The 14,975-nt window shown below is 38.2% G+C and overlaps 1 protein-coding gene across 3 annotated transcripts in view; it reads right to left on the bottom strand.

Moving 5' to 3' along the window:
- Positions 1 to 1,695: 1,695 nt before the first annotated feature.
- LIN7A (lin-7 homolog A, crumbs cell polarity complex component) overlaps positions 1,696 to 14,975 on the bottom strand; it is a 98,182-nt gene continuing 84,902 nt past the window's right edge. For 2 of the 3 annotated variants that reach the window (XM_075057989.1, XM_075057988.1), the window contains exons 4-6: positions 12,474 to 12,683; positions 6,550 to 6,758; positions 1,696 to 5,095 (exon numbers count right to left, since the gene is read on the bottom strand). In XM_075057989.1, the coding sequence (XP_074914090.1) occupies positions 5,053 to 5,095; positions 6,550 to 6,758; positions 12,474 to 12,683 (462 nt within the window). In that variant the 3' untranslated portion in view covers positions 1,696 to 5,052. Of the gene's footprint in view, positions 5,096 to 6,545; positions 6,759 to 12,473; positions 12,684 to 14,975 lie in introns of all 3 variants that reach the window. The other variant, XM_075057991.1, reaches the window with a different exon arrangement.

The following is a 14,975-nucleotide window of genomic DNA, read 5'->3' as shown; positions in this document are numbered from 1 at the left end:
ACTTCAGAAGTTATACTTTGTGTTTGCCTTTCACATATCTTTCATTTCAACAGAAATGTTAGAGAAGTGACTCCTGGGATACAGTTTTTAATTGGACCAGTTTACAAGCCAATCCCAGGCTCCCAGCTGGATTATTACAAGTGCAATAATTGGTCTGGTTTGGGATGTCACAATGAAAAGGTTGGACAAGTTTTACGGCTTCAGGCTTAACATCAAGTTTTCCTTGAAATAAACATGCATTTGTGGGTCTATAAAACATGCCCACTTTGAGGAAACATATTGAGAATTGCTGGTGGGGAGGAACTGTAATATGAGTAATGAAGAAACTCTCTGTAGCACTGGGACGTGTTTGGGTGTCACCTTTTTGCAGACAAAACCCAGCTTCATCCAAGCCTCAGAGAGAGGAAGGAAGGGAAGAGGTATTCATCTACCCTCTCAGCTCTTTATGGTTTTGGTAAAAGTAAGTGCAATTGCTGAATCATATGCTTCCCTTTTGGTCAGATGAGTTGATAAGAGTGAAACTAACTATAAGAAAGTAAATTAAAAGCAGATTGGAAATTAAATCCCTATGGGATTTTTTTTTTCTTGTGGATTTTGGCTGTTTCTTATAGACATCTGCTTTTGTAATCTTTTTACTTAATCCTAGATAGCTGCAGGCTTCTAGATTTCAGAACTGCTCAAGTTTTGCTATAACTTCTGGTATCACAAATTCCTATGTTGGAAGTTTGATGGCTTTAATTTTTGTGCATCCCTGTTTGTAACCAAAAATCAAAAGCAAATGTTTTTTTGGTATGGTAAAATGCACACACACTAGCCCAGTGTTACAGCTGGCAGTACAGACTCCTGCTATTAGCATTCACAGACCGAAGCTTGTTGCAGTCTGCTCCTGGATATACCACAACCAAAGCATTTTGCTAATGATACCTGTGCTGAGCTCTTGAAGTTCTTGTTTCAGAACAGGCATCTGTAGCAACAGGAACGTCCTTACAAACCAGATCACGTGTAAGGCCTATTAGTCATCTGAGCTACGCGTCTACAGGTTTTAGACTAGGGAATTCAAACACTAGGGGCTCGGTGTTTATTTATTTATTAGGAAGCTGTGTATGAGTGAAGCAGCAAAAAACCCCAAAAGACATTACTTACTTCAAGCTAGTGATTTAGGCTGTTTAGTCAGTGGCTCTGCTTACAAACCCTTTTATGGGATGCCGTATCCTCTTAAGATAGATGTCAGAGACAGGTGGAATGAATCGCATTCAAGGGATGCTTCTAACTCTCTGTTGACCATGGAAACAATCAGCGTAAGCTCTGCAGCTTGCTTTTAGACAGCTGAAGGCAGAGGCAATGAATCAAACATATATCTAAATCTTTTTGCTGGTTCAGAGCGCAAGACTGCGTTCGCTTCATGGACAGGCAGGGTGAGCCTGCGTCTGCTTGCAAGACTGTTTGAACACATCCCTAATTCGTCCTGACCTTCTCATGGACAAGCATAACGGGCTCTATTTCTCATCTGACACGTATCGCAGCAGGCAGCACATTCTTGCAAATTGTCCCCAAATACCCTCTGGGTTTGAAACGGTTTTGTTTTATTGAATGCTGGATATGGAAATGGTCTCACTAGTGCTTCTGCAGGACGGTACATCTAGCTGATAATCCTCTGCTTATATATGGGAGGATCCCCTTAGCTCTTCTAGACAGAGTTCTGCGTTAGGAGATTGTTTGGTCAGTTTTCTTTTATTAAGCCATTTTCAGAAAGATTCAGAAAGAATTGCTCCTTTCTGAAACAGTTTCTCCTCCTGTAATAACATACAACTATGAGCATAATTACTTTAAAAGCTGAAATTATGCTTAAAACCCTGTATTATTTCAAACACAGGCAAAACCACCCTTCTTCTTTAGCATTTTTTTTGTTCTAGGAACTTTGTTTGCTCATGAGATCCTAATTTCATTTAGAACTCTAAAATCTCTAAATTTAGTAGAGGAATAGTTTCTTCTCCTGCAAACGTGGCATATAGTTTTGTGCCTTCTGCAAGAGTTCCCAAAGGTTCCTAAGTCAGATTGGAAGCTTGGCTGTGATAAATACATATAAAAGGTACGATGTATAGGACAAAGTGGTCTGCAGTATTATTCACTAGGGAACGGCAGGTAGATTTTTATGTGATTTCTTCCACTCATGGGCATTCGTTGACCTTTCATCTATAATTTGTCACTGCAGAAGGAAAAGGGGAAAATGCAACCTGGTGAGCTTTTCACTTTATTGAGGGCTATGAAATCCTTCAACCCCCTATAAAGTGCCAGTGGGATCAGATGTCACAAACAGAAAAACTATGGCTAGCACAGCAGATCCATCAACTTCAGTAAGTAAATGCCACCAACCCTGAATCTCTTATTATTAGATCTTACATCTGGATCTTTGGCATAAGTGAACATGATGCGAGAGCTTGTAAAAATCATACGGCACCCCTTTGGTTATTGTAATAAAGAGCCAGAAAAGACTTGTTGGATCTCCGACCTCAGTTTGCTGCCAGTGCAGAGGAACATGAGGGAGCCCCAAGGGTAAATGTGAGCAATAAAACTCACTAAGCTGACTGAAGGAATATCAATTCAGTGTAGTGAAACAGCAAATGCCAGGAGACCAATCAGTTAAAATACGATTCACAAGTACCTGCAAACCTGCACGTGGAAAGCGTTGTCCTCCCTGCACTTGTTTTGGGTCCTAATTCAGCAATGTGTGGAAGTGCCTTATTGCATCAGGACCAAAGACATTTAAATCACAAATGAAAAGATGGTCTACAACTAAATGCAGACGATAGGTTTAGGGACACAGATTATTCTGTGATTAAGTGGCTATATGTTTTATTGATCAGAAGGGGCATGAAAAGTGACCCTTATTTCCTCCTGCTTCCACTTCAAATTCATTGACAGTTGTATTTTACTTATATTTTTCTTTCATCTTATTGTTAAATGTTGGCAAAGACTAGAATGGTAATTTTAGTGTGTATAAATAATTTATTGAATAATAATATATGAAAATGAATTCGATATGCTTCTCTATATGAATGACATTCTATTATTGAAATTTATTAATCAGCACATTCCACTCCATCAAATCTAAATTTTTTGAGGAAGAGGAGGAGAGGAGGTGGAGAGGCAGTTGGGAAAACTGCAGTACAGTGGGCTGACTAAATCTGAATACTTGGTCTCTGAAAATGCAGCTATCGGTGTAATTCAAATCATACTGATGAGATACAGAACAGTTATATGCAGTCATAATAACAATTTATATACTGTCAATATTAATAGCAGTGTCTGTTTGAGAATACAGTTTTAAAATAGGTACATACAATTTTATTAAGTATAAAAAGACACCGTGCAGAGCACAATACAATATATTTCATCTTTAATTCTGCTAGTTCTCAAACTCCACTGTCTTAATTGATATTGTCACCAATGACCACTGGATAGAATTGCTTCTCTGTATAAAATGAGGCTTCTCTGGATGAATTCATGCTGTTTGGTTTTAAAAATGCAGTAATTCCCTTTCCATGGCTACTTACACTGATCAAACCCTGTGAAGACTGTTGGCTAGCCTGCATTTGGTTTCTAACATATGCTATGATGCTGCCATTTCCCCCTCTTTTGCTTTGCTTCTCTCTGAGAATAGATCCTTCATAATATTAATTGTTTCTGACTTTGTTCCAATGCACAACCAGAACACTGGTTCAGACCATTTCTACATTCCTCACGTTACTAAACTTACACTGACATCAGCTGGAGTTTTCAACATGCGAGGGTTCTCCCCTAAGCTCCTTTTCTCCCCCAGTCTTTTCTAATGAAGCATAGAAGGCATGCTGAAAATGATTTATTTTTTTAGAATTTGGGGGTTCCACTTTCTTATTTTCTTCAAAGTAGATGACATTGCCTTCCAGCTTTGACTATTTTCTTTGGAAAAGCAGACATGTAAACTTAAGAACTTAGTTATATATTTTGTTTGCACATTCCAATTTGGTTTGATTAAAAAAAAAAAAGTCAACTCTAACTTCAAATTGATTTAAATGACAATGTGCGAGTCCTAAAAGAAACAACTTGTACTTCCTCCTCTCTAAAATATATTAACATTAGACTGGAAAATAAAGTAAAGAATACAGAAAAGCTGAGATTATGCTATCACATAATATCTGCCAAACAAAGCCTGGTCTTTTGCTAACATTAGCTTACTACATTTGCAATACATGCTAAGCAAAGACCCTATTTCTCTAACAGGTACATTCAGACAATATATATTTTATGGAATAAATATATAATATATCCAGTTATAGATTTCTGAATAGTAACTATAATAGATACAAGCAATACCTACATTTAAAAATACAGTTCTAGGGCTCCCTAACTTTACTACTAATAAAATTAAAATTGACCTAAAACTTTCTCACTCTGATGCATAATAAAATATATGGAAACACCAAGAGTAAAAAGCCAATTGCTTCTACAAATGGAATACTTTATAAATATAGTAAATTGCTATTTCCAGAGGGAAAATTGAAAATTATAAACAGGAAGTTAGGTTAAAACAGCTCTACAATATATAGTACAAAGTGGCTATGAAGCATGATGTATGAGTTTGATGTCTGTGGCAAAATTTCGAACTGATGTAGTTGTTCATTTCTGGAGATAACTGTAGAGAAAGATTCTGTCCCCCAAAGCAGCCAATCTTGATCTCCTTAAAAAAAAAAACTTTCAGTGACTACAGAAAGCCAACTGGCCAATTTGCCACAGTAAGGAGTGCAAGATTAGATCAAACAGAATTATTTGGAAGCCCTGGACTTCTTTGTTTCATAGGGTTTACCTATCATGCTGTTCTCATTAGGAACAGAGTCACAGAAGTACTATGTATCTGTGACTGCCGCGTGCTGAAAAGCTTTATCGTGAAGGTACCCTCCCTATGGCTGTCTTTACATTATTCTTGTATTGCACATTCTCCAGATGAATTCTGTTTTGTGTTCCCGTAGTTGTTTCCTTTTGCTGGAATACTGAAGTACACCTCTGGTTGCTTGATTACTGAACTCTTGATCGAGGCTTTTTTTTTCTTGAGAATAACCTAGAATTAAAGAAACACATTTCTCAGAGCAAGCACAAGGAACTGAGGAATTAAGTTGCCGGCTGCCTCTGCCCGCTTTCTTCCCTTTCAGTTTGAAGAAAAATTTAAAATCAGTAAAAATACCTTATTTGCTAATGAAAAGATTTAGGTAACTTACAAAAATGACAAAATTCCCATGAGACTGTGCCATTTGCACGTTCATCTCCCGCAATGGCCCTATTTTACACAGAAACTTAAAACTTACCTTCATGAAATACTACTGTTTATACCTCCTGCCCGAGTTGAAGCCCTGAGTGGGATTTAGATCCCACTCACAGCCTTTGTTTGCATCAACAAAGCTGGAATTCTGGTGGTCACAGGACAGGGGGTCTACAAGGTGGGTGTTTTCCCCTAAATATCAACACAGGACAGTGTTAACATTAATAACGATGAAACCATCACTGGGAGCTTCAGTTTCTGACCATCTGGGGACTTTCTGAGTCACTTGTAGATTCTCACTGGTACAAACACCCTGTTTTGGGAACAGCTGGTATGAGATGTGGAGGATTGGGATGTAAGTCATTGCGACGTGCTTCCTACTTGATTTCGTTTGGGCAAATGGAGCGTATCTATAAATGTATTTATGTCACAAACTCTCACTGACTTCAGAAAAACTGCATATAGGGAGAATCTCTGTACCTCAGGTCATGTGTTTTGACTGCACCGGGAAACTTGTAAGCCTCTCGGAAGCTACTGTAATATTGAATGTCAGTCAAGAGCGAATGAAATACTTCCTACCAAACTGGAGATGAGAAGTAAGCACTTGTATGTTCTCTGCGGAGTAACCACAGAGCGATGTTTGGGTTCCCTATAGCAGGGAAGGGACTAGGAAGACTTTTCTTCATGTACCAGCAGCAGATCCTGATGTTTTGTTGCAGAGCGGTAACAGGCTAGTTGAAAATACATTAAACTCTGTCTAAATCTGGTAGCATATTCTTACTTGTCCCAGATGCTCTGTTTTTTAATTAAAAAACGTTCCCAGGAACAACAGACTTTTACACAGTCTTGCTTGCAGGTAAGCCAGGGTTGCCTAGTGGCTATTGATCTCGGGGTTATTAGCTGGAAATTGGCTCCAGAGTTTGTTATGGCTTTTCACTTCTTTTCAAAATGCATTTTTACCGGGACAGTCCGTGCGGAGATGTACTAAAGAATGAGCTCCGATCATCCTCCCTGCAGTATGGCCTTGCTGGGGCCCTGCCGGTCCCTGAACCCCCCGTCCCCGGACTCCCCTCTCCCTGCCCACGGCCCAGGACCCCACGTCACCCCCCGGGGCCGTCAGCCCCCAACCCAGCCACACGGCAGCGGGGCCGCTCTCCAGCCCCGTCCCGACGGACCCCTGGGTCCCGGGGAGCTGCTGGCCCAGGCAGGGTGCCGTCAGGGGGCTTTAGGGAAGACCACTGAATCCTCTCACCTACGACATATGGTTTTGCTGTGTGGTTTGCTGCTGTTGCTGCTGCTGAATGAGCAATTGCTGCTGTTGCCGGCGCCGGGCTGTCCTCAGTTTTTCGAAGCGAGCCTCCATCTCCTCCAGCACCTTGGGAGTGTAGCGTACCACCAGCTTGACGCTGTCCTTGGCCGCCTTCAGCAGCTCCACCGCCTTCTCGTGGTGTTCTCCTTCCACGCTCTGGGAGCAGGGAGAACAGATTTAATAATGGTAAAGCTGCTTCGACCTACAGCTCTGTCCCCTTTTTTCACACGGAAAGGCTGTCGGGGTTTTAGCAAGTCTCTGCACCTTACATTTTTCAAGGGGCCATCAAGGGAAAGCGTTAAGTAAGATCTATGCGCTGCTGGGTATGCATTCATCTTCTTATTTTAAACAACCCTAATCTGTTTTAGGTTGCACTACAAACCTGATTTCTGATCTGTGTGAAAAGGAGGGGAAATACTCAATGAGCTTTATGCAAACAAAAACAATGTTAAAAAAACCCCAAACGCCTCAGTAAAAACCCAAATGAACTGTTTGCAAGGTACAAAAATAAAATCCTATTTAAATGTGGGTAAGAAATGAAGAAATTGCAAGTTTGAAATGGCAGTTCCTTTCTTACGCCCCGGCTCTGTTTGGATCCCGCAGGGAACGACATGTGGTGATGAAGCAGTCGCTGAGCTGCAGGCGAAGGAGTGTGCCCGCTGCTCCCGGGGACAACCCGCGTTAATGGCATTGCTCACACAGTTAACATTTATGTGACATGGGTTCTCTATTGGAAATAAACTAGTCGTTACCTGGTTTATTGTAAGCAATCAAACACTAACAACTGAAACATTGCAAGTTCTTGCTGAAGGAATATATATTTTCCCTCCTTTTCTGCAAAATGTCTTATAGTAAGATGATATCTGCTGTTAAATCAGAAGTATTCCCAAAGGGGCTCAAGCTCTGATTTCTGTGCTAGCATTGTTTGAAACAGTAAATTTCCAAAAGGGGGAGGTGACTTGGCTGTGAAAAGAGTATTTAATTTCTACCATTAAGTGGACTGACCAGAGTACTTTTCAGGCATGTGGATTGTTCCACACCTTAAGAGAAAGGAAGAAATTTTCTAATGGTGTATGATTGCACATGTGTGTTGTAGGCTATATTCCAACAAACAAAAGTATCTCTGCACAGAAGAAAAAAGCCTGCACACCTGAGATCTTCACAGGGATTTTAGACCATTTGAAAATAAGTAATTTTCTTCCCACATAAAATAACTCAAGTTTTACTACATGCTGTGGTTTAAAACTCTTATGTATACCATGCAATTTAAAATGAAACTATACCCGTAGGCTTCCAAAGAGAAGCAGCAGCATTCAAAATATTTGAAGTTCAATTCATGCTAAAAGAATAACTTAGCATCGTTATAGCAACTGTCAGAAGAAAATTCTTTCTATTTTCATCTCTCCTATTTGACTGAGTAGCATTGCAAGAACAGTGAATAAGAATTACTTCTGCTGTGGCACACTATGAGCTAGAAATAATGATTTAAAAGTTTCAAAAAGCAGACACAATACACTTCTACATAAATAATATAAACAACACAATTCAAGCTTATTGCCTTGCTATTTATCTTCCTTCTGTTAAATATCCTTCAAGATATCAACACAAATAATTATTTCCTGTCTGGGTCAACTGACTGGACTCAAGAGTTTCTACAGAAATGTTAAGATGCTTTGAAAATATTAATGCACATTAGAGAAATAATGAATGTCATTTCAGGTGCTGAAATGATTACCAGAAACAGAGAAAACCTTGAAGTAAACATACATTCTATTGTTGAAATAAATGACTTTTTGTTTTTGAACTGTATGTTTATGAAATTCCTCCAGTAGGTCTCCTATTCAAAGATCTTAAAGAAAACTCATGATCCGTGATGACCAGATTTGTTAGAAATTGTGATTGGGATAAATCTGCTGAACAAGCACGGCTACCCAAAAGTAATTTGGAGAAAAAAAGTGTTTCCTTACAAATATTTGAAAAAGAGGAAATTGTTGTTGCATAAGAAACAGTGAATGTGTCTAATGCTCCAGAGCTAAAATCAACAGCTACAGATGCACAGGGTGTTTTATGAAATTGCTTTAATGAACAGATCACAGATACAAATTAAAACCTCTTCTCCAAGTCCCCTATCCCATAACTCCTCAATGTTAGAATAGGCAATCATACCTAACAAATACTGTAACTATCTTTTATAACTCATTGCTTTGTGACTGGCTTTGATACTGGCTTTTGTAAACAGAGTTCTCACCTTAAGAGGTACTGTATAAAATTTGGCATTGTTTTCTATTTCATTTTTTGCTTGTGAATTGTGGTCAGTATGACGTGGCACGGACATCCAGAGGAAATGGCAGTGTATTCAGTGTTGTCGTAATTAGTTTTGCTGCGGAACAGTATGAACTTAGAACAGGCTATGAACAAAAATTGTAATTGCCCAAGCTACATGAAGTAGCTAAAATATTCATTTGCTTTCAAAGAGTTGGATGTTCTAACTGACACCAATAAGCAATTGTGATTGTATCTGTTCTGTAGGGGAGTAACAAGATGGTGTACTTTAATACTTCATACAACTTAGTAAACTGGATTTAATTCATGATTGCCTGTTTTCTTTCCCATTTGCCTCCGGCCTTGTTCTTCCAGTTTACAGCCAGTATTTTCTAATTAGAAATGAAGGGTTTGACTTTGTTGCTATCCAGGTCAACGGAAAACTCCCATCGACTCGAACAGTAGTGATACAGAATTAAGCCTAAAACTCTGAACCATAAGCAAAGAGGGGAAAATAACAAAGGCAAAGTAAAAGATAGTGCTGCTAAAAATGAATCCTACTCTCCAAACATACCTGACTCAGGTCTTAACAACTACAGTCTTCAGCTGCTATTAATACGATTGCTATACTTGCTCTTAATGTCTTCGTTGCTGCTTGCACTCATATTTCCAAGGCATTACAAATGCTTCACCTGCATAGCAGTAGCTGCACAACTGAAATAGCAGAGCCCCTTGGAGTAGGGAAAAGAGCTCCTCCAGCGAAGGAGGTTGTTTTGCTGATTGAATTCTTCCGCCTCTGCAAACCTCTGAGGCTGTGCTGGCGAGGGACTCCTGCTGGTATCGGTCATGTTTGTACAAGGGATTTTGCTGACTGGGTTATACTGGCTGGGGACATTGCGAGGATCTGACACACTCATGTTACTTTAGAACCGCCCACCAAACATGGGATTTAATAAATTTGCTTCGGCATGTATATCGTTATTTAATATGCATTTTTTTATTACATATATTTATATATACTTATGCCTTTATTTCCATTATTGCATTGGGAGATTGCATCAAAAAGAAGGATGCAAAATACTGTAGAGACAAGAACAGGTGAAAGAACTGCAGATATGGTGTGGGGAAACACCAACCATTACTGTCTCCAGGTTCACAGACTTGTCATAAATATAAGAGAAAAAAATCCCACTCTCTTGCAGACAAAAAAGAGAATCTGACTGTTACCCCACAAGTTGAGAAACTGAGGACAATATTTCTATTAGGTATATGTAAACAAATGCTTGGGTGACAAATTAGCCATTATAAATCTATTTTGAATCCCCTTCTGTATCTGACTCACACCAGGTATCTGACAAACACAGAATCTTTGCCAGATATGAACAGCCACCAGCAAGTGCTTTTGCTGAGCCATCTGCAGCGCTTACTGCTTTCAATTTCCTTTACTTTTAGGGGGTGTGGGACAAAAGTGTGTAACAAAATCCCCAGCATAATGAGAAAACACTTTTTTTAACATCCAGTGAAACAGCTCAAGGAACAGTCATCCCAGTCATGCTGGGATAACGAATCTGGATTCTGAACACACCGCTCTAATTTTATGTTGATAATTATAAAGTTGGATAACCACCAACTGCTGAGCACAAACAAGTTACAGATATTTCATTTTCATTTCATGTTCCACTGCTGAGCCGTCTGTTGTATTGTACATACTGTATATTATTTGCTTTTCTCCAGCTAAATTAAGAGAAGCACAGAGTGAACTAGTCCCAGTGAACAATGTTAAATTTAGACCTTTTTCCTCCTGTCTGAAGCTGTCTGCAAACAAATTACCGCTTCTATAATTTTTGCCTTTTTATGTATTATATTGTATGGGCTTAATTCAGCCCAAGATTGGTTTATGAATATTGGCTCATAGGCATTATTTCAAGTAAGCAATTGCAATTCAAACTTCAAATCCTGTTGTTTAGACTCCGAACACAAAAATATTTCTGTTGCATCTCTGAATCAACATTCTCATGTTGCAATTGGGAGTTTTATATTGTGGTTTTTTTGCGACATTAGCTTAATATATATTCTAGAGCACATTAATCAAATTTTTTGAAGAGAGTATCATGAAATAGGGGTGACAACAGAGTCAAATTCAATATATCTTGACATCTGAACGTTCACCACTTTCTTCCCCAGTATTTGGTTAGATGCTGTTGACAGTAAAAGGATTTTTCAAGAACCATCCATCAGTCAGTGGTTATGAACTCTTTTTACCTGCCTTTTTATTCACCTGTTGAAAGAAGCGGTGAACAACAACAAAATTATTTGATCTACTTCCGATCAGTGAAGTTCAGGCAATTTACTTCATTAAATGTTCAGCTGACTTCCTTTTCCACTGAGACTAAATAATCTTTTCAGTGGGTTTTCTTTGTTTTGTTTTGTATCTTTTCTTTCTCATTGTGTACTGGGGTAAGCAAGCTTCCAGACCAATTATTTCTCTTTTGAGAACATGATGGTTGATAGAAGAAGTGGTAAAAAGTCTGTCTGAAGTGTTGCACTGATACTTTGTTTCAAGAGAAATTGCTGAGAGAAACAGATGACAACATGAAAGCATGTAGAAAACAACATTTTTTTCACTCTTTATGGGCTTGCAACAAAGAAGAAATTTAAGTTGGAAAGTCTTATATTTATGACTGGATTCAGGAATTGCTCCTATGTGCCTTTGGTGCATTTAAATAGGAGGTTTAGAGAGAGGTTTTGCATTAAAAAAAATGATGTTTTCATTAAGAGCAGTGTAGGGTTATGTGAATGAGTATGCTTACCTTCTCAGTACTTTACATTCCCTTGTAAAAGGGAACAAAAAGCAAAATGAAAGGCAGAATTTGACCCATATCATGTAGTCAGAGCCTTACTTTTCCTCTCTATTCCAACAGCCCTTTTATTTTTACCTCCATATTGACGTTCACAGCAAAACTACCGCAAAACACTCCACCCTGAAGTATTGACTTACATGAAAAACAACTATGTAAAAAATGTATCTTTTTACTGAGAATACATGCTCCCTGTATGTGCACATTTGTACCGCTGATTTCTCTGACAAAAATATCATAGCTGGATGAATGTCACTGAAAGAAATCTGGAATGCACCTTCCATTGCAAATCAGCACCAAACGTGCTTACCAAATTTATTTTGATTTTATGTGTTCAAAGGCTCTGAAGTCCACAAGACTACACAAGTGCCACTAAGGCATCACTGTGCTAGGAACGGGCGGTGTGCCTCAGGAGCTATGAAGTGCAAGGACAACAAAGTCTGTTATTATGCTTTTACTGTAAAAGGAATTTGCAGAATTATCAATTACAAAGACATAGCTTCCTTGGAAATTAAGCATGTGGTACGGATTTGAAATTAAGCTCTTCAAGCACTCCACTACAACAGAAATTGTAGTGGCACAAAGCTGTCGATGCAGCTTTGCCTCACTACACCACAAATGCACAATAGAGGTCTCTCACAGAGCTAATTCTTTTTGTTTTATGTGGCTGCATTTTAAATCATGGTATTATAACAGCTGTGAAAAATGAAAATCCAGATGAAAATGAAAGCTCTATCAAATTTCCACATACCACTCCATTAACTGAAAGCAGCTGGTCCCCCCGTTTGAGCCCTCCATGTCTTTCTGCCACTCCTCCAGGAATGATGCGAGAAATATAAATAGGTGAATTTTGTTCCTTTCCTCCCATGACATTAAAGCCCAGGCCTTCATCAGTCTTTGGCAGCTCCACCACTCGTGGGTGTGAATGGCCTTCGCTTGCAGCAAAAGCAGCAACTGTTGCCTGGAAGAAAAAAATGAGTGATTTGGCTATGCGGGGAGAACACTGATATACACTCTGTTGTTCATCTGCAGGAAGAATTCACTCCTGTGAAAACATTTTAGTATATTACTCTTTTTCTGATTATCTGAAAGCATTTTAAAAATATTAAGTTCCATGCTAATGCTTTTGAAATAAAGGAATAAGCAGAGGAATAGAGAGTTTAGGTGACTTGTCAAAAGATAACGCAGAAAGTTAGCAGCAGAGCCAGAAGTAGGCACCGGGAAGCCTGACTGCGTGGTGGTGAACGCTTATGATCACTAGTGCGTTTCTTCATTGCCTTTTCACAGGGAGAAAATTTATTACTGTGGAATAAGAGAATGTGGTCTCTACTGTGTTCCTAATTGAAATAAAGTGGATGAACTGAATTGTTAACTCTGCTCTGCTTTCAGAGGTACAGAATTATTTATTTTATTCTTTGGACACAGAAAAAATCCTAAAAGGATATTCTTATTTTAAAAAGTTTAGTTTATAATCTTTATGAAATCTTGCAAACTAAATAACTCCTGAAACAGGAATATGAGTTTTTATAAAATAATTGGATCAAAACTTTTATTGAAAAATTAAATCTTAAGACAATGGATTTTAAAATCAATTAGAAAAATCCTATATTGTTAATCTTAGTCTAGCAAAAAAAAAAAAGTAAAAAACTGTAAAGCTTGCATCCAGAAAAATATTACATCTCATACTTCACTTTTTACTACAAGTATTTTCCTACTTACAGATCTTAGTAAATCATTAAATAAACATTAAGAAAATCTTTTATCCTTTTCAGCGTGTGTTTGTAGTCCAAACTGCTCAAACAATTCTGCATTACGCTAATGTTCTTTGAGCATCCTAATAATGCTTGTGCTTAATAGAAGCTAGTGGATGATGTGACATAATGGATCATTCTCAGTTACATGTTTTTGCACATGCAGACCTTGTCATCATGCATACATTTTATGTCAGACATGAATGCACTAGGAGAATGCAATGCAGACAGCCCAGAAATAACCAGGAAATATTGCGATATTGAAACATTGCTCTGTAACCCTGCTGTTCTATATGAATAAGAAATGAGAATGGCAAACACTAATTGGATTTCTCCCCATTTACTATACAACATAGCAGTAATTTCTATGTTTACCTGCAGTGTAGACAAATCAGGATTTCATATACACATTTCTCTATATAGAACGATAGACCTTACAAATTTACATTGTCCATTAACTTTCAATTAGAAGAAGGTTAAAATCAGAAGAACAGCCTACAGAAAAGAATGTTCTATTTAGTAAGGAAAATACACTGCAATTTAGTGTATATTAGGTTATTTGCTGGCTACTATACAGCTTGCTTCTCTAAAATACTGTAGAAATCATTTTGTAACACACTCCCAACCTTCATCTTCTGATACAGTTTTAAATTAAAATGTCTTAACTTAAATACATAATGGTAAGATCTTAGTTCCATTAGGATTTCAGGGAGTTTTGTCACTAACTTCACAGGAGTGGGACCATAAAGAAATATCTCTCAAAAAGATTTATGGCTTTTGCAGGTTTACCTGTTTTGCATAATATCTGCTATACCACCCAGAAGACAGTGTTGAGTACAAAATGATAATGGGAAAAAGAAAGCCATGGTGGATCTTCCTGTTTGGAAGCATCTATCTTTGTGTATGTTATGAAAATACAGAGCATATTTCATAGTGGCACATAGAATGGGTTCTTTCATGGTTGTGCGAATTTCCTTAGAAAATTATCATTTTAGTAGTAGCAGTAATATAGCTGTCATGATCTAAGGATATGAGAGAGGCAGGTCCACATGGACGAAGAGACAATATATTTTATTATAACAGGTAACGCATCAGAAAAAATGGGCTTGCATTTGGCTGTGGAGTCTCTTGATCAGGCCATTTTTGTCACTGTTCATCCTTACCACTTGCCGAGTACCTACAGTTCCCATTAGTTAAAAGTAGAATGTTGACTGTTTAGTTTCTATCTCCCAAATCATTGTGTCCTCTCTGAATAAGCTGTATGGGAAAACAGTCCATTAAAATATTGGTTGTCGCAGGCAGACTTCTACAGAATGAACCAGTAGATTTGCTTTTGCAAAGCAACTTTTCAAAAAGCATCAAATTCCATAAAATCATTCTCTTTTCTTAAGCTACAGAAGCAGCATAAAGGTTGAAATTTTCCATTATGATTGTTACCTGGGAAGTAGCACTGGTTCTAGACTCTGGGCTGCCACTGATGTCTAAATTTTCTTACAGTGTAC

This window comes from Buteo buteo, chromosome 26, assembly GCF_964188355.1.
Source record: "Buteo buteo chromosome 26, bButBut1.hap1.1, whole genome shotgun sequence".
Lineage (NCBI taxonomy): Eukaryota > Metazoa > Chordata > Aves > Accipitriformes > Accipitridae > Buteo > Buteo buteo.
Note: the sequence above shows the minus strand (reverse complement) of the source record. Positions and strands in the feature narration are given on the sequence as shown.